Consider the following 22,570-nt stretch of genomic DNA (forward strand, 5'->3'; position numbering starts at 1 on the left):
GGCGGGTACTGAGCTTGGATGCTCTCTTTGGGAAGCTGGAGCTGTCTTCTATAACTGGGAGTCTTGGGAGGAAGCCGTGTTGTCTCCTGTGACCCAGGAGCAGAGAACCTGTGTGCTCGGACAGGTATAGCTGGTGTGCTGAGGGATGCAGACATAAAGCCAGAGATTTGGAAAGTTTTACTGTTCCTTCCCCAGGCCCAGTCACACCCCAAACCCTGCCCTGTCATGACAAACTTTCCTCTTTGCCTAGGCAAGCTGGAGCTGGCATCTGTTATTTGTAACCAAGCAGTCTTGATTAGGCCATTCCCTTCCCACCTGCCACTATTTCAACCCCTGTACGGGACCCCTGGGGCAGCTGCTGACAGGCCACATGTCCAAGGCAGCATTCTCTACTGAACAAGATTCTGATGTCAACATGGAAATGGGTGGGGCACATTTCTGTGGCAATGCAGAAGCGGGAGAAATCCAGAGATGCTCTATGCCTCTAGCAACTTCCTGGCACGATGCCTGAATACCTGTGTTTCTGTCTTCCCTACAAGCTTGCACACCTTTGAAGGCACACCCGAAGTGTCACCCTTGCACAGAGAAGGTGGTCAGTCAACATTTGTCTAGTTAGATTGAATTCAGTTCTAATGGCTGCTAAGTGGCTCTCTCGTCCCAGTTCAGAGAACAGAGGGAGATGGGCACTTAGGCTGTCAACAGACTAAGTGACAATGATAAAGGAGGAGCCCCTCCAGAAAGCTGATCCAGCTGAGAATGGAGAATCCACCCAGGGGAGAGGTGGCAAGCCTCGGGTGGTCTGGTTCACTCTGGTCCCCTCCTGGAAGCCCAGGAGTCCCAAGGTGGTGGGGGCAGGCTGCCTGTCAGAAAGCAAAGTGACGTGGGAGCGTCGGCACCCTCTGAGGGTCCCTGTCACAGGAGCTGGCAGGTTAATTACCAAGTGGCCACTTCACTGTTCTCTATGTAATTGTCCATTTTCCTGCCTATTTCTACAGTGTAACGAGGGTGAAAGATCTAGGGGGAAAGTCTAATGAGAAAGAGAGAGAAATTTTTTATTTTGTTTCCTTTGTTCCTTTGGGCTGCAAACCCCAGGCTAAGCCCTTACATAAACAAGAGCCACATTCCATTTGTTTCTGTTTCCCTTAAGTTTTGACAAAGTTTCAAATCATCACATTTCAGAACAATAAACGACTACTGGTTCAAACTGTAAGCTCCTTGTTTCAGCCAAAAGGAGTCTTCCGTCATGTTCTGCCTATGACCCAGCCGTGCGGATGACAGTCCCCAGGAGCTGCCCATCCACACAGAATCTGACCAAAAGGCCCAGCCACCAGGTCTCTGAACCTTCCACGAACACAATGCCTCAGGTTCCTCCTGCCTCCACGCCCACCCCACCCCACACAGCTCACTTTCTTCGGTGGAAAGAAAAACCTTCAGTGGAAAGAGAGTATTTTTAGACTCTATTGCTGGTTACAGGCTGAGGTGGCACTGGGGCGGGGGAGGTTGTTGGGGGGGAGGGCAGGAGGTAGGTCAGGCATGATCATGGGGAGGTTACTCTACTAGGATGCTATTTCTGTCCCTGAAAACAATTTCAAGGGAAAGGTTGAAGGATGGCAGAGGCAGGCAACTCCTTCTTGTCTTCTCAAATGGGACTAGCACAAGTACACAGAGAGGGACACAGCCGAAAGGCCAGCAAGGGACCGTGTAAAAATGTAGAGCAAAAGCTAAGAGCTGTGGAGGTCCAGAGGCTGGGATGAGCGCGCTGGCAAGCTGCTCACCAGACGGCTCTGCCCACAGCAGCTCTCGCCCGCACACCGCGCGGAGGGCCACATTCTGGACGTGCAGATGCCCGCGGTGCTCCCGAGAAAGGCAGATGCTTCCAGAAGGTACAGACATAGGCCTTACACACTGGACTTGGCCTGGGGCCACAGGATGGTTTTCCTTGGGCCTTCTGAAAGGTAGGGTCTCTGGGGGACAGGGCTAAAGTCTTAGTGAGGGGCAGGAAGGTTTCCAAGGACTGGTCTCCAAGCCAGCTTTTCTAATATCTTCCTGTGAACAGGGAACTTGCATTTCCTGGCCCCAGCCTAACCTCCCTCTTGCCTCCTTCCTAGAATGCTGCTCACAGCCATTGTCAACCTAGGATGGCCACAGAGGGCATCTCCCATGGCACATGTCTGCCACCAGCTATTCTCTGTGCCAACTGCGAAGAGAGTCAGTGCTCTTTGGCCTCCCATACTCCATCTCTCCTCTCTTCATGCCCTGAGCCATCCATAGCCACTCCCCAAAAGAGGCCCCTTCAGGCTCCTGTCCCCCAGAGACCCTACCTTTCAGAAGGCCCAAGGAAAACCATCCTGTGGCCCCAGGCCAAGTCCAGTGTGTAAGGCCTATGTCTGTACCTTCTGGAAGCATCTGCCTTTCTCGGGAGCACCGCGGGCATCTGCACGTCCAGAATGTGGCCCTCCGCGCGGTGTGCGGGCGAGAGCTGCTGTGAGCAGAGCCGTCTGGTGAGCAGCTTGCCAGCGCGCTCATCCCAGCCTCTGGACCTCCACAGCTCTTAGCTTTTGCCCTACATTTTTACACGGTCCCTTGCTGGCCTTTCGGCTGTGTCCCTCTCTGTGTACTTGTGCTAGTCCCATTTGAGAAGACAAGAAGGAGTTGCCAGCCTCTGCCATCCATCAAAGGTCAATGGCTCAGGTCACAGATTCCACTAGGGCCGGGAGACCCACCCATGCTTCATGGGCAGGAGGAAGGATGAGGCTGATCTATGTCCCTTCATCTTAAAAGCTTTTCCAGTGCCAAGATACTGAGTTTAGAGTTCCCCCTGAATATTACAAAGCTGGTGTGAGTGTTTGTGGCTAGGCCGGGCACCTGCAAACCTCATCTCCCCTGTTAAACTGCTGGCTCTCTGAGGGCAGGGCCAGGCTCTGCTTCTCTGTATTTGGGCTCAAAAGAAAAAAAAAAAAAATCAAAGAGGACCCATGAGCTTCCTGATACCAAAGGTAGTGAGGAAGAATCCACCATGGATTCTTAGTGGGGCCTCTCTCCAGTCTGGCTGGGGTGGGGTCAGATGGTAGCCTGCAACACCACTGCCTAGTAAAGGCAACAGTCAGTGAGCTTCCGTCCCCCCAGCCCTCATTCTTGTCTCATTGAGGCAGCAGCATTTAGTCTCCCTAGGGGGATCAGCAGACATGGGCTGGTCCTAATCAGTTTTCAAAAGTGTATGAATATGTAAAGTAAAATCTTTTTTTTTTTTTAAGATTTATTTATGCATACAAGCCAGAGGTGCAGGGGCAGTGAGAGGATTCACCAGAGAAAGAGTGGGGAGCAAAACAGGCAGACTGATGAAGTACACTGCTGAGGGGAGCAGCGGGCGGGTCAGGAGAGGTCTGCCGTACCACGTGGGTCACCCCTGGGGCAGGGATCGAACTCATGCTGAAGTGGCTTTAGCTTCTTAGTGCTGTGTTTTAACCTGCTGCGCCACCAGGGAGGGCCCAAAATCCCTTTTTCAAAGGCATTAAAAAAAGATTGACAAGATGCAATACTTCTATATATCATCAGATGGGCCTAACGAAGAAGATGAAGAACATGACAGATTGGTGATGATGTGAAGCAACTGGAACTCTTACCTGCTGGTAGGAGAATCATTGGTATAACCATTAAACTGGAGCAAGGGCCTTCCCCACCTCCCAGCAATTTCACCCTTAGATATTAGGTTGAACCATATGGGATGTGCAAATAGCCAACCATTTTGACTAAAGGTGGCAATTTTACATATTCAACAAACACCCAATGAAAAAGAATACATATGCTGACTAAAAGACATGCTAGATGCTCGTGGCAGCATTTAAAAAAAAAGATTTATTTATTTATACATACAGAACTGGGGTACAGGCCAGAGGTGGGGGGGCGGTGAGAGGACCCATCAGAGACAGAGTGGGGAGCAGAACAGATTGGCTGAAATACACTGCTGAGGGGAGCAGTGGGTGAGACAGGAGAGGTCTGCTGCGCCATGTGGTCACCCGCCTGACTGGGGATGGAAGCTGTGCCGCAGTGGCTGTGACAGCCCTGCAGTTCTGCACTTCAACCTGTTGTGCCACCGGGAGGGCCCATGGCAGTGTTTTTCATGATGGTCCTGAACTGTTCCACTGACAGTGGGAGGGAGAGATAGACTGTGGCACATTTATCCAGTGGGTCAGAGCTGCTGATCTGAGCAGGTAGAACAAAGGCTTACATCACACTCAATGCCGTGCAAGGCCCACACACACAGAGGACTGGACACAACAGAGCGCCCTGCAGGAGTCCTCACAGAACAAGCTCAAGAACAAGAAAAACCTACCTTCACTGTGGGAGGTCAGCCGGTGGTCATGTCAGGGGCTGGGAGCTCTTTTTGAGTTGTTTGGTCATATCCTCCTTCAGTGCTAGTTATATGGATATGTCCACTTTGTAAAGATGTATTAAGTTGAATACACTTTTTAAAAATGTGTGATTGGGGCCCTCCCTCCCTGGTGGCACAGCGGGTTAGAGGGCAGCACTGCAAAGCTGTCCACAGCCGATTCAGTGTGAGCTTAATCCCCTGCCCGGAAGTGACCCACATGGTGCAGCAGACCTCTCTGACCCGCCTGCTGCTCCCCTCAGCAGTGTACTTCATTGATCTGCCTGTTTTGCTCCCCACTCTGTCTCTGGTGAATCCTCTCATACCCCCCACCTCTGGCCTGTACCTCAGTTCTGTATGCATAAATAAATGAATCTTTAAAAAAAAATAAAATGTGTGACTGGGGCCCTCCCTAGTTAAAGCACAGCACTGTGAAGCTATGGGCAGCCACTATAGTATGAGTTTGATCCCTGGCCAGGGAGGTGACCCCCACATGTTACAGCAGACCTCTCCTGTCTCGCCTGCTGCTCCCCTCAGCAGTGTATTTCAGTAGATTTGCCTGTTCTGCTCCCCACTCTCTCTGGTAAATCCTCTCAACCTCCCACACCTGTGGCCTATATCCCAGTTCTTATATGCATAAATAAATCTTTAAAAAATGTGATTAAAAGATGTGATTTCCTGTTTCACTTATTTCATGCTTTATTATGATTCAATAAAAAGTAAAAAGAAAAAGTTAAGGATCCTATTTACCTTCCCAGTCCCCCCACTAGAGAAGCCAAGGTATGTGTCCGCTCTGCATGCTGCCTGCCATGACCAAGGCTGAAAGCTCCTAGCCTGGAGAAGGAGAATTGACCCCAGTTGGTCCTCCAGCCCACCAGCTAGCACCCACACCTAAAGCCTCCAGGGTTTTCCCAGCCATGCGCACAGAAGACCTAGAGGTACTCTGATGCACATACTGCTGCCAAGCCAGCAGGGGGAGCCCTCGGAACACGGTGCAAACCAGTGTTGCTGGGGGCTGAGCTCAGACTCAGGGCTGAGAGCAAGAGGGCAAGAAAGCCAGCCTCTGTTTTACATACAAGTAGGTAGAAGCCCAGAGAAGTTAAAACATCTGTCAAGGTTACACAGTCAAGTAGAAGTAGCACTGAAGGAGGTGGGGACATCATGGGAGAGCTTCGGAGGCCAGGGTGAGGTGCACTGGCATGCCAGGGAGGGCCAGGGCCAGGGCCAGTGCAGGCTCCCTTTGGCCAGGATCCACACACAGTCGGCAGAGGCAGCTGAGCACCATGGGGCCTGGCCACAGGAACACTCCTTCCAGATCTGACTCTGAAGAGACCTCACCTATGGCCACTGTGGGGCCTACACAGGGGTGCAGGACGCGGTGCTCCCTCCTTTGCGAGGAAAAGCCATTATGCATGTTCCTGATGTCAGTTACTGGAGGCGCTGTGGCATGGGAGTATGATGGGAGGGAAATGGGTGGCCGTGAGGGGCAAGGAGGCGTGGGGAGGGCAGGGGTAAGATGGCGAGCACATGTATGTGTGAGAGAGACACCAGGCAGAATGGAGGGGTGGGCACAGCCCAGGAAGCAAGCACAGAGGCGTCATCCCCCACGTCCTCGAGCTTCAGTGAACAACATGGAGCCCCACAATGAGGAAACAACAGAGGACTGAACACTTTTTCTACACAGCCAGTTGCTCTAGCCCCTGGGGATGCCACACCCCTGGGTACTCAAGGACAGATGATAGAAAGGTTAGCACAGAGTTACCAGAAAACTGTTGTGAGATGTGCACTTTTAACCTGGCTGGCAGCAGGCCTCTGAGGGCACTCTGCATGAAGGGAAGGAGCTGCAGAGGAAGACTCCGGGCAGAGGGTACAGGAGACAGAGCCAACAGACTCCCCAGTTGGGCTGCCCTCTCCTCCCTGCCACCACCTCGAGCGCCCCCTGCCCACACCAATCACAATGCCCCAGTCTGAGCTCCGCTTCCATCTAGCTCCTCTTGGCTTCTGCAGGCCTTTATTGTTCCTACACCCCAGCACTCACTCCACCTCCTTATACTTGCTGACACGTGCTCTCCACCCTGTCGCCGGGGTGTTCTGTCTAAAATTCAGATCTGATTGTGTATTCCCAGCTCAGAAACATTCAATGCCTCCTTCCACCCCCCAGTGCTTATAGGTCAAAGCACAAACTCTCAGCATCTAAGGCCCCCACACCCCAGCCTTCCTCTGGCCTCATCTCTTGCTCCCCAAGATGCCACCAGCCTGGCCACAGGGTCTTCACTGCACTCTGTCTCCATGGGAAAGTTTCAAAACATCCCATTCTCTTTAAGAGGGCAGTTCATTACCTCCTCTTGAGGTTAGAGCTGGGGACTCCTTCTAACAAGCAGAATATGACAGCAAAGATGTTGTGTGACCCAGACTCGGTCCTAACAGGCGCCGCAGCTTCTCTGCCCTCTCCTGGATGACTTGATCTATGGAAAAACCAGTTGCTGTGTCGTGGGGACACTCAAGAAGTTGGCATTGCGGCCTCTTTCCAACAGGCAGCAAGGAGCTGAAGCCTCCTGCAGGCCAGGCTGAGCCAGCGGAGCTGCCTCCAGCTTCAGTGAAGCATGCACGCGAGGAAGCCCCGCTCAACAACGCAGCAACTCCAGGAGAGTTCCTGAGCCCGCGAGGCTCAGTGAAGCTGCTCCTCAATTCCTGACCCAGAAACTATAAGATAACAAACAATTGTTTTGATTTGCTATGTTTGGGGCTAATTCGTGAAAGAGCAGCTAACAATGAGTGCTTTCCAAGGCATCGGTGCTGTCTGGGATGCTCACAGACCTTTGCACATCTATTCTCTTTGTGATGCACCCTGGGCCCATCATCCCTCAGAGTACAACAGCCATCTTAGCTCCTCAGTATCTCCCTCTACCCTGCCCACCTGGCCAGCAGTTGGCCCCAGCCATGTGACTCTCCAGCCTGGCTCTAATGTGGCCCTCTCCACACTGCCTCATGGCTCAGAGGCCACCGTGGGCAGTAAAGCGCCAAGCACCTGGAAAACTTCAGGAAGGTTCTGCTGAACTGCTAGAGTGCCTGCTGCTTGGAGTTACATTCCAGTGGGGTGAGTGTACAAAAAACATCTTGTAACAAATATTTAAACCCAGAAACCTCCATTCTTTTTCATTCTTTCCTCTAAATGATGGGAAGGCACAGAACTCATTGATATACCATATACTCCATCCATATACCAACTACTCCATCCCAACAGGCTGGACTAGGGAAGCCAACCTACCTGGATCAGAGCAAGCACTTTGTCCTGAACAATGGTGGGAGGGTTGTTTTTGGGAGAAATGATCTTGACCAGAACACTGTCGATGAAGTCTCGGTTGGCCACGAGGATGTGGAAGCGGTGGCCACAGTTCTTTACACATGTCTCCAGTACCTGATGTGGGAAGAAAAGAAAGAGAGGTCACCACAAAGGGAGCAAGAGGAATTGGAGGTGAGTTTCTACCGCCCAATCTTCCTTCTCCCAGAGAGTCTTTCCAACCAGTCTCCCCCTGAGCACAACCTCAGACAGCACAGGCACCCCCCACTCTCTAATTCAGCCCTTTCTCAAGGGAAGGAGGGCAGCCCCTTGCTGATGGAAGTCTCCTGTCCCTGCACAATAATCAGGCAATTAGTTGGTAATTGAGGCACCAGTTTTGCATGAGAAGGATGCTGGTGTTTTAATGGGATCAAAATGACTGAGCCGGTTCCTTAAAATTAGCATTCTAACTCCTCTCTCTGGGCCTCTGGGTGTGAGGTATTAACCAATGGGATATAGGCTCTGTCACAAGAGAAGGCTGCTGTGACAGGTTGAATTGCTTAGTGAGTTATTGGTCCCGGTACGTGAGGAAGCATACACGTACACACACACACTCACACACACTGCACGACCCACACAATCCTGCTTCTGCAACTAAAATTAGCAATGACAAAGAGTTGTTCACCCTTGGTAAGTGATTTGTGGGCCTCAGCTGCCAGTCAACATTAAGGCCTGGGTTCACTGCAAGCCCAACCAACTCCTCCCCAGTCTGGAAAAATACATAGGCCATACAGCAAAGCACAGTGTGTGGGGGTTCCAGTCAGATGATCAGTGTGGGCCTGATTCTCTGCCTTTTCTATCTCTGATTGGCCCTAACACAAGTCTGTCTGAGCTTCAGCTTCCCCATCTGTAAGATGGCACTTGTGGGCCCCCTTGGAGGACTGCAGTGAGGCTAGAGGAATGTCTGAGGCATCTGGTGGGAAGGCCAGTACATAAGGACTATGACAGCTGATCACTATTCAGGAGGCTGATGTACACTCTAAAGGGATAATCTCAGCTCCCACAGAACAGGTGAGGGCCTCCTGGAAGTCAAGGTACCAACTAAAGAATCTCTCCAACCTCGCACACAGCTCTTGGAACTCTTCATTTCACTGTAAATCAGCCCATATGATTACTTGGCCCTTCCCATGCCACAGCCCCCCCCTCCCCCACAATGCCACAGGCAACTAGTGGGCAATTCTTTCTTACAAGTGTGTCACCAGCAAGAGGGGGCATTTCTGACTGCCTCAGTTATCCTAATTTACCCAAACTAACCTGACTACCATATATAACCATTCCACAAGGCTGGGTTCATGGAATAGGCCTACCACAGCAAAGCCTAGCCATAAAAAAAAAATCTATAACTAACATTGATTGAGCATGGGGTGACATGACAGGAACTGTGAGGGATCCTCTCATTTTATATATAATTTAATTTGCGTAACTGATTCATTCTCTTTAGATGAGTGCTATTCACAACCCCCCTGTCCCTCCATAAGAGTTAAGAGGCCTATTATATACAATAAAAAAAAAATTGGGGAAAAAAAAGAGTTAAGAGGCTTAGAGGGGTAAAGAGACTGAAGCCGGTACGGATGGCTGGTGAGTACCAGGAGCAGGATGGCAACTCTAGCATCCTTCTCTGGAACTCTCGGTCCTCACACACAAGCCACCTCATCACCCCCCCCTCCTTCACAGCTCCAAGATCAGCAGAAGGACTCAGATGACAGGCAACATGTGCTAGATTGCTTGTTCCCTCATCTGGTCCTTGAAGTAACCCTGGGGGTTGGTATGCTGCTTCAGACATGAGGAAGCAGAGGCTTGGAGACACCAGTAACTTCACAGAGGAGACCAGAGCTAGAACTGGCTCCTGGCCTGGCGCCCCCAACAGATCACAACAGATCCTACCCTCTCTGCTGTCTCTACCAGGGAAGCTGTTCTGCCAGACTTGGCTGAGGAAGATGCTGAAGCTCAGCATGCTCGGGGCCACAGAGGCTTTCCTCAGCTAAGGGCCTGTTCTCGACTCTGTGAGACTATGAGAAAACCAGCATTGGTTGTGCTCGACTCTGTGAGACTATGAGAAAACCAGCATTCATTCTTTGTGGTGAGCTGTGGAGCTGCTGAGGTGAGCCACAGGGGCCCGGGGTCCTCCCTTTCTTCACACCACCTTTCTTTCTAGGATTTGCTAAAACCCACTCTAACACTACTCAAGGAGGGAGTAGACTACTGAGGCCAAGGTGAGTGGCACAGAGATCAACTTATTTCATGAGGAGCAGGGGGGAAAAGGGTGAGCAGGAGGCCAGAGAGAGGGGCAGGAATGGTGAGAAAGAACACTGTAAGAAAGGGGAGCAGGAGCTTGAGGTGGCTGGGGAAGCTGCAGCTCTGCCTCCATGCTCAGGGTAGCCTTGAGCCAGCACGTCCTCCTCACCACTAGGGAATGCGCCCTTATGTTTCCCTAGACAGCAGATGCTAAAACCTTTGTATCCTAACTTGGCCTTTGGGGCCCGGACATTAAGACTTGGAAATACCCTGGACAAAGGTGGTATTACTACTACAGAGCAGCCCTAAAGATTGCAGAACCAGAGTTGCAGAAGAACGTCCTGGCTGGCAGGGGCCACCCAGTCAGGGGAGTCCATCAGTCACTGCAGACCCCTCTGACAAAAAGACTCCTGGCAAATCTACATACAGCAACAATTTTCCCGAATGCAATCAGCCCTCAAAGTAAGCAAAAGGTGGCTCTAAGCAATCTGAAACAGACATTTCAGGTCTATAAATAGAGGCCCAAGAAGAGAACCCCAAAAGATTTCTTACTAACGCCTATTTGAGGTAAATATTAGCAATCTTGGGGGTATAGATATCAAACTAGGAAAAGTCCATGAAAAGCAGGAGAACTGAAAGTGACTAATAGGGTAAGTAAAGACAAGCTTTGCTTGTCTTTAGGCAAACAGGACAGATATCATAAAAACAGACATGAGACCATGTAACATTGGTTACATGGAGATTTTGGTGTAGGGACAATGGATCTGCACACTCACAATTCTCACAGAGGCATCACTGGATTTGCAGCAAAGACTTGATCACATTAAAAATCAAGCAAACATGAGCCCTCCCTGGTGGTGTGAGGGGTTAAAGTGCAGCACTATGAAGCTAGATGCAGTCACTGCAGCATGAGTTCAATCCCTGGCCAGGGATGTGACCCACATGGCGCGGCAGACCTCTCCTGACCCTCCCACTGCTCCCCTTTGCAGTGTACTTCAGTCACTCTGCCTTTTCTGCTCCCCAGTCTTTTTCTGGGGAATCCTCTCACCCCCAACCCATACCTCTGGCATGTACCCCAGCTCTTATAAATAAATAAATCTTTAAACAAACAAAAACCCAATAAACACATACAGGAATAAACTCACCAAGGAGGTAAGATCTGTACACCAAAACCTGACATTGATAAAAGACACTGAAGGGGACACAAATGAAAAAATATCCTGTGTTTGTGGATTAAGAGAATTAATGTTTAAAATGTCCATTATACCCAAATATCTATAGATTTCACAGAAACAGAAAAATAATCCTAAAATTTATATGAAACCACAGAAGTCTGAATAACTCCAAAGCAACACAGAAAAAGAAGAGCAAACCTAAAGACTTTTGAGTTTCAAACCAAATTACAAAGCTACAGTATCAAAATAGTATGGTATACTGCCTAGAAATAGAATGAAGGCATAGACTTGAGAGCCAAGAAATAAACGCATACATAGATGGACAACTAATATTTGACAAGGGAGCCAGGAAGACCCAATAGGGAAATGTCAGTCTCTTCAGTAAATGGTGCAGGGAAAACTGCATAACCACATGAGGAGTGAAATGGACTCCTATCTCATGCCACTCACAAAAATTAACTTGAAATGGATCAAAGACTTAACTGTAAGATCAAAAACTGTAAAACTACTAGGGGGGGGGGGAAGGAACAAAGCTCCTTGACCTTGGCCTTAGCAAAACCTTTTTGGACATGACACCAAAAGTACAAGTGATAGAAGAAATAAACAAGTGAAACTACATGAATCTAAAAAGCTTCTGCACAGGAGAATAAACAATCAGCACAACAAAAAGGCAACCTGTAAAATGGGAGAAAATATAAACCATCTATGAGAGAAAGGGTTAATACCCAAACTATATATAAAGAACTCATACAATTCAAGAGAAAAGCAAAGAAACACAATACAATGGGTGAACACGGAACACATTTTTCCAGAGAAGACATACATATGGCCAGCAGGTCCATGAAAAGATGCTGTACATCACAAATCACTGGGGAGGTACAAATCAAAACCTCTATGAGTGATCTTATCACATCTACTAGAATGGCTATTTTTTAAAATGATAACATTGTTTTTTTTTACACAAGAAAGAAGTATTGGCAGTGTGGAGAAAAGGGTATGTGTGTGCAGTGGTGGAAATGTAACTGGGACAGGCACTATGGAAAACAGTATCGCGGTTCCTCAAACAATTAAAATAAAACCAGGATATTAGCCTGCAGTCTCACTTCTAGGCATTTTTCCAAAGGATATGAATATATTATCTCAAAGTCATATCTGCACGCCCATGTTCATTGTAGTACTATTCACAGTCGCCAAGACAAAGTACACACACACACACAGAAAAATAGTATTCAGCTATAAAAAAAAAGAAGGAAATTCTGCCTTTCTCAACAACACAGATGGATAACTGAAGGCATTATGCCTTCAGTCTGAAAGAAAAAGACAAATTTTGTATGTTCTTACTTCTACACAGAATCTTACTTCTACACAGGAAGTAGAATGGTAGCTATCGGGCTGGAGTGTGTGGGAAATGGAGAGATGTTGGCTTAAGGGTACAAACTTCAGCTGTAACATAAGTCAGTCTGAGGAGCAATGTTTATCGTGTGACTGATCAGCCATGCTGTGGTATATCTAGAAAGCTGTTAGGAGTGTAGATTTTAAGTGTGTTTACCTCCCCCCCCCAACACACACACAAAGTAATTATGTGAGGGAGTGGAGGTGTTAACTAATCTTATTGTAATCAATTTGCAATACATGTATCAAAGTATCACATTATATATCTTAAATATACCTCATTTAAAAGTCAGTAAAATCTCAATAAAACTGGGAGGGGGAATATAATAGTATAACTAAAAAAAAAAAAGACCTGACCGTCAAGACTGATTCCCATCATACTCTGCTGTAGGAAGGAAATAAAAGCAGAATCCACTTTAGAAAGATTTCTATCCAATACTGTCACCTTGAAGTCGGGCCATAAGAGGGTAAATTTGGATACCAGGAAAATGCCCCAGCATGTTAAAGTACATTCCCCGGTGATTTTAGTTACTGAAAACAATTCATTTTGGGCATCACACTGGGTTTAGCAAATGCCATGAATCAAATTCTGAGAAAAAAATAAGCTTTCAACTCCCTATTTCTTAGCTAGTCTTTTTCCTCTTGATTATTCAAATCCCAATCCCCTGGCTGAGAGAAGTCTCTTAATAAGTCTTCGGTTTTCACTTTGGCAAAAAAGCCAAGTAGTTTCTCTGCTCTAACAGGAAATATGTTGTGGCTGTTTGGGATAAATAACCCACTATTCAAACCTATGGAGAGGTCCACATGCTGACCTGTTACAGTTTCTATTATAAGAACTCACTGTGGCCCAGTTTTTGCCACATCTGAAAAACTGTTCACTTTCAAGACAGAAATAACACCTAAAGTTGTCCCTTTTAATTTCCTGACATCTGAAGGAAGGGAAGAAGCCTGGTCTATTCCTTCCTAAAAGAATCACTTGGCTGATTTTTCAGGAATTTGCAAGGATGATGGGCTTTCACCCTGTACTCTGAGCTTGGTGTGTTTGGATAGCTGTAAGGTCTAGGCAAACATCAAGACCTCTCTGGCCTCAGTTTCTCCATCTATGGGTGGGTGATGATGTGAAACCATTTGGAAGGTTATGGAAAGCATCTGTATCAGCATCTGAGAAGCTCCACAAGTCTAGGGCTTGTGGAGCCGAGCGAAAGTTGGCATTTTTATAAAGAGGAAAATGACGACAGGGGAAGCAGCCAGCATAGATGTCTCACAGCAGGCTGGGGGTCCAAAGGTAACCCACAGCGAAGCCTCTGGCTCTCTACTCCTGGCTTCTGTGCCAAGCAGTGCTGCCCAGGCCTCATCTTCTGCTGGTCTACATTCACCCTGTTTCAGAGAAGGGTAGGAAACCCCAAGGGCACTACAGAGGGCCTTGCAGTCCCCCAAAGGCATATGCACCAGGCCAGCCACTGGATGTAGGTCCTGGAGGCTGTGCTCAGTGGAGGCTTGCCCCACTCTGCCCCATGAGTGGGGCAAGGCCAGGAGCATGGATTTCCCCAGGTGCTTTCCCATCCCTGAGCAAGCAGCACTCACTGTTAATGCCAGCATCACTTCTCTGTAGTTCCGGTTCCCATTGAGCCGCTTCTTCAGGGCTCGAATGGCATCCTTTGGCCTGGAAAAAAAAGACATGGTAAGAGCCTTGCAAATTCCATGTTGGGGCACATCCTACAGGTTCACTCCTACTTGTGCGTGCATACAAAATTATTCATGGCAGCATGTTTCCAAATGTAAGATATTGGAAATAAACTAAATGGCCATCAATGAAACAAGTTATTGCTAAAACACATCTGTCCACACCAGGGCATACTATGCAGCTGAAAAAAAAAAGGATACAGACTCTCCTTATGCACCATCTGGAACAAACTCAAAGATACATGAACAGAGTGACCGGCAGAGCAGCACAGGTTTGCTCCAATTGGAGTTGTAATAAGACAAGAACATATGATGTACACAGGAAAGAACCTCTGGAAGGACCTACAGGAAGCTGGTAGCTGGCTAGGAACTGGGTGACAGAGTAGGGAAAGAGGTATTTTCACTGTGCTGCCTATTTGCAATCTTTTTGAATTTTGTATCATAGGCAAGTATTATGTATTCAAAACAGCAGCTTACCCATTGGGGTGTGGGTATAATGCAGGTTTTTCCTGAGAAGCCATAGGAGTGACAAAGAGGAGAGTATGGCCAGGCTAGGCCTGGATTTCACCGCCCCAGGGTACATGAAACTCCTTTTTTCCCTGACTTAAGTAAGTCGCTAAATGCCAAAAGTTTGATTTTAGTAATGGATCTGATATAGAGTCCCAGAAAGAATCTCACTGACTTTTAGTCAGTCCCCAGGGTGTAAGTGGGCCATGGTGAAAGCTCTTCCATAAGTTGACTGTTCTATTATTACAGCTCTGAAATATGTATTTTCTGTTTAGCAAACAAAAAAGTTCTTTCAAATGTGTGTGAGGAACTTAGGGGAAGGGAGGGTGGAAGCTCTGCTGATCAGCCCAATTTAGACCGAAATATACAGTAGCCAGGCAAGACTTCTAGAGGAAGTAAACAAATACCCTGAGTCACCAATTTCCCATTCCCAATTTGAAGCATGGTTGCCCTGCAGGAATTCTTGGCTCCCGAGTTGATGGACTGCTGGGATGAGGCTCTCTGGAGACTGGGTCCCGACCAAATGTTGGCAGGATGGCTGCACTTTCCAAACAGGGATGCTGATTTTTGCAAATACAGAATTTGACAAGTTTTCAGCTTTGAAGGCTGTTTGTGGACTTGAGCTGGTGAAGGTCAGCAGCTGCAGGCCAAGAACATGGATTGATTTCTTCCCTCAAAGGCTCTGCCAAGCCATGGTTAGCCCTGGCCCACTGCAGCCATCCCTCTCAATTCAGTCTCATTCCTCTCCTCTTGAACTTGCATGGAGCAGAAAAATGGGAACAGCTTCCAAGGGCTGTGATCACTTGTAGCTCACAGAGCATCACATACTCAGAGTTTCCTGGTGTGGGGTGATGGTGGTGGTGGTAAATCAGAGAGTCAGCAGGCTCCTCCTGGGTTAGAGTTAAAATGAAAATTCATCTGCGGAAAGTACAGCCTGAGAGTGACTGGGGGAGCACAAAAGCAAGTATTTGTCCCTCTCTCCGGGGGAGAAGCTTCACAGAGGCGGATCAAAGCCATGTCAGAGGGATTGCAACGTTTCAAGAAGCAGCAGCAGATTAGACAGCATGGAGTTGGAACAGGGAGAAAGGAGAGAAGGAAGAGTCAAGCGCCCAGATGGAGCAGGAGCAAGGGATCAGGAAGATGTGTGGACAGGCAGCCCTCTGGGGAAGGCCAGGCCCTCGTGTGGCCGCAGATCCTCATGACCTGGCCTCTGGGGCACTTTCTGCCTCCCAAAGTCTCCTCAGACCCCATACTTAGAAGAGTCTTCCTAGGTATGTGGGACTCATCTAGTCTTTCAGCTCTAGAACTCCTGCTTCTGAGATGCTTTCTCCTTGGTCACCCCCCAAGAGGACCCAGCTGCCCACTCCGTACCACCCGAACACCTCTTTTCCCCCTACTTCCTACCCTCCCTCCTTCTCAGCCATTAATTTGATTGTTTTGCTCTATGGCATTTATCTAGTGCTTTCCCTCCTCTGTCTCTTCCAGCTTAGAGGCTGGGGCACAAAGACTCAGTGAGCTGGAAAACCCCCAGAGATGATTATAAAAATGACCCAGGTAGGTTTAGCCTCATCAGAGTCATATTTCAGAAGCGGCTGGGGTACAGGTTCCAAATCCACATGCCTACACCCTAACTAGGGAGGTCTGGGCAAGGCTCTGTAAGCCGGGTCAAAAACATTCTTGCGCAAGTTATTCAGCCAGGCATTCCTGACTAATGGCCCAGGATCCAGGACACCAGAGACTAGAAGTGATCTCAGTCATAGACATGAGAAAACCCCAGGAAGGAATCTGTGGGGACAGCTCACCTAACCTGTACCCACCAGAACCACAGCCTCCCAGAGTAAAGCTTAGAATAAATAAAAGAACTTCAGTCAGCGCCCAAGTGGCTGGAGCCAGCAGCCTAGGCTGGCATCCTGCACCTGCCCTTCCTAGCTATGCCTGAGACCTTTGGCAAGCAACCAAACACTTGGGGCATCAATTTTCTCAATATTAAAATGAGCTGTCCCTACCTTATAGGGCTGTTGTGTGGGCTGCATGAGCTGGTGGGGTCTGGGATGTGGCAAGTGCTCAGGGAATGGCAGACGGGGTAAGGACAGTGAACCCACAGTATAGGCACTATTGCTGTCCCCATTCTATAAATGAGCAAACTGACAGAAGAGAGACTACGTGGGTAAAGGACCAAGGACCCCGGCAGATGCTCCAGGTTTCATTCATTCCCTTAACCCCTCGACACTCCCCTATGCACCTGTCACACACTGCTCACCAGCCTGGATGTCCACTGCCCTCCCCTGCCTTCACCCCCTCACCCGGCTAATGTTGCAGACTTCCATTTGGGTGTCACCTCCTCAAGATGACTTTGCTCCCATCAGCCCAGCCCTCCTAACTGCCACTGCTCTAGGCTCTCTCCCAGAGATGCTGCTTCTGAGAGCCCTGGTCACACTGTGCTATGATTATGTTCACATGCCTGCTTTCCTCCGCAGACTACGGAGTTGCTTAGGGACTTCATTTACTCACTTATTTAGCAAATAATTATCAAGAGTCAATTATATGCAATTACTGTGCTAGGCACTGCAGACAAAGAAAAGCAAAATCCCTGCCCTCATAGAGCTCACAATCTAAGGGGTGGTTGGGGGCAAGACACACTGTAACAAACATTACACAAATGTGTAACTTTAAACCATGAGGAGGCAAGTATAATAGATGAAATCATTTAAAGGAGGGAGGGGTGCCAGGGCAATGAGGTTCAAACTAAGGTGCAGAGAATGACAGAATCAATCAGTGAAAGGAGAAGACAGCATAAAAGGAGAGTAAGGTGTGGACTAGAAAAGCAGTTGACAATCCGAGGCCCAGCCTGAACTTGCCTGCCTGGAGGCGCAGCCGCCTCTCCCTCTGCACCTGCAGCCATGGGCACACACCTGGGCACCTCAGCCCATTCACTGCTACCTGGCAAGCGACTCAAGAGCTGCCCACCTCCTTCCCTTAATCCCTTCCAGCTCACTTCTCTGCATAGCTTTTTCACCAGCTGACCACATTATAGGTGCTTAAATTATCTTGTCTGTGGCCTGCCTCCCCGTTTAGCACTGTCAGCTCCTCGTGGGAAGGGGACCTGTCTGTACTGTCATTGCGGTAACCTTAGGACTTCTACTAGGGCCCAGTACAAGGCAGTCTCTCAGTAAATATTTGTTGCCTGACAAGCAGTTTCAACCTTAAGAAGCTGGTGCCCAGCTTACACATGGCTAGGCATGTGTAAATGACAGCACTGAGATGCCAGCCTAGGGTAGCTTGAGCCCAAGCTGTTTTCATCTTTCAGTCTCGGTTTGAAGAGGGTAAGACTACAGAAGATATGTTTATGGTATGGACAGAGGGTCAAATGGAGGCTAATTTAGAAAAAGGATAAACAGAATGAAGCTATAATGTAGGAGAGAATACACAGACAACTACCAGAGCAGACCTGGTCGTGAGGGGTGGCCTGGGGGTCAAATCCCCCCATGCCAGAAACACCTGCCCTATGCTTCGCAAGGATTTTCCAATTTCCTGCCTCCCCCATGGTCATTGTGGGGGCTTGCTGACTCCTGGGGCTCCAGTCCAGCAAAGCAGGGCAGAGACAGCCCCAGAAGGAGAGGCTGAGGAGCAGGGGTGAAAGGGGGTAATGATTTGGCTGCAGAGACTAACGACTACCAGGGGCCAAGTAACCAACCAACTTCATCTTCACTTGTGATTGAAAGCAGGTTATTAAAAGAGGCTGTCACTGCTCTAACTCAAGCGCTGCCATTAGGAAAGTATGGGTGGGAAGATGGATGGGAGGAGGAAAGATAATTAAGAGTGTCAGCTTATTAAATGCCAAAGCAAAACGAAAAGTAAAACGTTCAACACCCTTAGTCCTGAAAGGCCTGAGTGACACCGAGAGCTGACAAGCTCACAGGATGGGGAGTCTGGGGCAAACATACCCTTCCTCTGTCTCATTGATGATGTCACAGATCTCCATGTTCAATGTCCAGTCCTCACTTTGCAGGGAGCCATCTGTTGCCTTTTCTGTAAATTCAGAAAGAAAATTGGTTTACTTTTCTCCTAGAACAAGGGGACCCTGGCAAGAAAGAAGGGACTGAAACTATCACATTTTCCTCCCACACAGAGGAACTGAGCTAACAGCAGTTCTGGGGGGTGTGGGGAGGGAGGGTGCTGCTTTGACAAAAGGACACCCAGCAGGAGGCCCAGGCCTAAGGGTTGATGTCATAACATTGACCTTCATTCACTAAACTCCAGACTGAAAAGCGCATAGAGGCCTAAACTATCAAAAAGCACCCCAAACAGGAATATGTTCAATTCACTAGTCCACAGATTCTGGAGCCAAACTACCCAGGTTCCAATGCAGGCGCTACCACTTACTAGCATGTGACCCTAGCCCAATTACTTAACTCCTATGTACCCTGACTTCCTCATTTGTAAATTAGTGAAAATAAGTCTACCAACCCCCAGAGCTGGTATGAATATTCAACAAACTAATAATGAAATAGTCTGTAGCAGTCAGCACTATTAGGTATTTGCTATGATAATTACTACAAATCAACTTTAGTAATGAAAAACTACATCTCAGAAAAGCAAAAGAAGAGCAATCATTACTTTCTAAGTCACAGCCAGGCATTGGGTACTTCATGTATATAGTATTTTTAGTTCGTATACACAGGACAACTTCCTGCTAGTGTAGTGGGAAAGGTCTTTTCAACAAATCGTGCTGGGAAAACTGGATAGCAATATGTAAATGAATGAAGTTAGACCCTTACCTCACACCCAAATATAGAAAGTAACTCCAAATGGATAAAAGACGTAGACCAAGAGCTAAAACTCTGAGAAGAAAACACAAGGCAAAAGCTTCATGTTGCTGGATCTGGCAATGATTTTGTGGTAACAAAAGAAAATAAAAAGAAAAAAGAAACAGGACTATATCAAAATGAAAACTTTCTGTCCATCAAAGGATAATAAAATCAACACAGTAAAAAGGAAAATTACAGAATGGGAGAAATTATTTGCAAGTCATATATGGCATTAACACCCAGAATATCAAGAATGCTTACAACTCAACAACAACAAAAACCAAACAATCCAATTTAAAAGTGGGCAAAGTACCTGAACAAATATTTCTCCAAAGATATACAAATGGCCAATAAGCACCTGAAAAAAATGTTCAATATCACTAACTGATTAGAAAAATGCAAAACAAAATCACAATGAGCTATCATCTCATACCCATTAGTATGGCTACTCTCAAACACCAAAAAACAACAATAGTTGGTGAGGATGTGGAGAGACTGTCCACGAGACTATAAGATGATATAGCTGCTATGAAAAAAACTGGTAAGTGGTTCCTCCAAAAATTTAGAATACCATATGATCCAGCAGTTCCACTTGTGGGTATATATCCCAAAGAATTGAAAACATGGTATTAAAGAGATATTTGTATACCTATGTTCATAATAGCATTGCTCACAATAGCCAAAAGGTACAAGAAATACAATTGTTCATTGATAAATGCATAGACAACAAGATGTGGTGCATGTACATACTGAAATATTATTCAGCCTCGAAAAAGGAAATTCTGGTACATGCTGCAACATGGGCAAATCACGAGGATATTAGTCTAACTGAAATAAGCCAGACACAAAAAGACAGAAACTATATATTGCTACTGTGAGGTGAATAGTAATCAGTCAGTTCAGTAGAAACAGAGTAGAATGGTTGTTACCTGGGGTGGTGGGAGAAAGAAGAGGAAGTTGTCCCATGGATATAGAGTTTCAGTTTTGCAGATGAAAACATTCTGGGAATTGGTTTTATGATAAAGTGAAGGTACTGACACTTAAAAACATGGTTGAGAAGACAAATTTTATCTTATGTGGATTTTGATACAATAAAGTTTTTTGAAAAATTTCCTAAGGTATTTTCCCTCCCATATTTAAAAAGAAGAAATCGAGGTTCAGATACATTGGGCATTTGGCCAGAATCACACAGGTGAGTTGGTGATAGAGAGACTCTCAGGTCTACCATTCCAGCCTAGGTATTTGCATGATGCCACTTTACCTGTTAGCAAAAGCGGAGTTGGGACCCAAGGTTGGTATCTTAGATGAATTCTAAACTTGCCCTGGTCTTACTGTACATTCCATAAAGGGGCTAGGATACCATCACCATTTTGACGAAAGCTTCAGACAACCCCAACTTACACTGATATTCAAATAATAAAACAGATGAACTCTGTACATGCTGGAAATGTCCTTGTTTTATTTGACGCAGCTATGGAGAAATGACACTTGTTTTTTACATAACACACTAGAACTCACACATCCAAACAAAGGCTGTACTTATAAGCAATGACAACACATTCCAAAAATATAGCTATTGCTCAAAACATTCACGCCACAGCCTTCAGTTTACATTAAAAAGCCTCTTTGTTTAATTTTTACCAGAGAGAGCATACCCCAATTTTTGTGTCCTCTTTATTCACCAGACTCTTAACCCTAAAAAAGTAAATCTACCCACAAATGGTGAGAATCTGCCTCAGACAAAAGGTCATGGGTACAGCAGATAGGATCCTGGGAAGGCCCATGGTTTGGGAACCCTTTACCAGAGTCCTTGAATGGTGTCAATCTCAGGTACACAGGCAGTGTTGCCTGTTTGCCTACAAGAAGAGGAAAGTGCTGGGGGTGCGTGGGAGAAGGGGAAAGGGGGGAAGGCACAAGAACCTGGATCAGAAATGTTAAGACTAGGACAGGCCTCAGAGATGCTAACAGCCCACCTCAAATGCACACGTATGAAAGAGGGGCAGTGTCATTAAGACATGAAGGGGCACCATTGGAATAGGACAGAAATTAGAGCTTTGTGTTTGTGTCGGGCCTTGGGGGCGCCAGAGCAGGGGTGGTGCGGGGCAGCCAGGTGGTAGGTGAGAGGTAGGCAAACAAACAGAATGCTCAAATTGCCAGTCAGCACAGCCTAGAGAAGCACAGAATGAGGGCAGAGGCAACAGGGCGGCTGAGGGGGGCAAGGTAGCAGGGAGACAGCAGTGCGGCCTGTCACCCAAGGAAGCCACAATCGAGGTTCTTGAGCAGGCAAAGTGTGTGGGTGTAACGATTCTTAACCTCCAGGCCACACATTTGGTTGGTATCCACTCTCGGAAGAGGTGACACCCTCTCAGGGTCACACACAGCAAGGGAGTGTCTGAGGCCACGAACCTGCAGCCTCTTCAGGAGGAGGCTGAGCTTAAAGCTGCTCTGCTCTGGACCTGGGCTGTGACCCTCTGGGGCAACAAAGGGACTGGCTAGCTAACCAAAGGGCCAGCCTGAGCTGATCATCTGTCCCTGTCACAGCATGAGCCAGGGTACAGACTCTCATGGGAAGAAAGCACCATGATTGCACTTTGGTAGGGCCACAAGGGACAGTCTTGGGAGGCTTAATAGAGGAAATATTAAATCAATGAAACCTCATTTCCAAGTTCGGTTTAGCAGCAGAATCCATTAACCTTATAGTCACCCTCTCCCTTCCTCTAATAATACCGGGAAGGGGCTCAAAGGCATGATAACTTATCCTCAGGGTCAGCGCATTCTATTCAATTACTGAGATTCTAAGTTTTCAAGCTAAAAGATATATACTCGTTTTGATTATAAAGGACCCACCCAAAGAGAATGCTTCTTTCTTTTCATTTTGCTGCAAATGCCACACAAACAACCATAAGTATTTGGTTCTGCTGAACAGATGAGATAAGTTAGTCTGACAAAGGAGCTCAAATCAATCCTTATTTTTTCCTGATCTCTCTCTCTCTCTCTCTCTCTCTCTCTCTCTCTCTCTCTCTCTCTCTCTCTCTCTCTCTCACACACACACACACACACA

The 22,570-nt window shown here is 47.5% G+C and overlaps 1 protein-coding gene across 7 annotated transcripts in view; it reads right to left on the bottom strand.

Annotated features, from left to right (window-relative positions):
- Nucleotides 1–22,570, bottom strand: part of TOM1L2 (target of myb1-like 2 (chicken)) — a 108,036-nt gene that overhangs the window by 38,078 nt on the left and 47,388 nt on the right. For all 7 annotated transcript variants that reach the window (XR_001145536.1, XM_012726269.1, XM_012726267.1 and 4 more), the window contains exons 2-4: nucleotides 18,646–18,730; nucleotides 14,096–14,174; nucleotides 7,638–7,787 (exon numbers count right to left, since the gene is read on the bottom strand). Coding sequence is in view for 6 of the 7 variants with exons in the window: in XM_012726269.1 (XP_012581723.1) it covers nucleotides 7,638–7,787; nucleotides 14,096–14,174; nucleotides 18,646–18,730 (314 nt within the window). In the remaining variant the exon portion in view is untranslated. The remainder of the gene's footprint in view (nucleotides 1–7,637; nucleotides 7,788–14,095; nucleotides 14,175–18,645; nucleotides 18,731–22,570) is intronic.

This window comes from Condylura cristata, unplaced genomic scaffold, assembly GCF_000260355.1.
Source record: "Condylura cristata isolate star-nosed mole 26May11 unplaced genomic scaffold, ConCri1.0 scaffold00017, whole genome shotgun sequence".
NCBI lineage: Eukaryota > Metazoa > Chordata > Mammalia > Eulipotyphla > Talpidae > Condylura > Condylura cristata.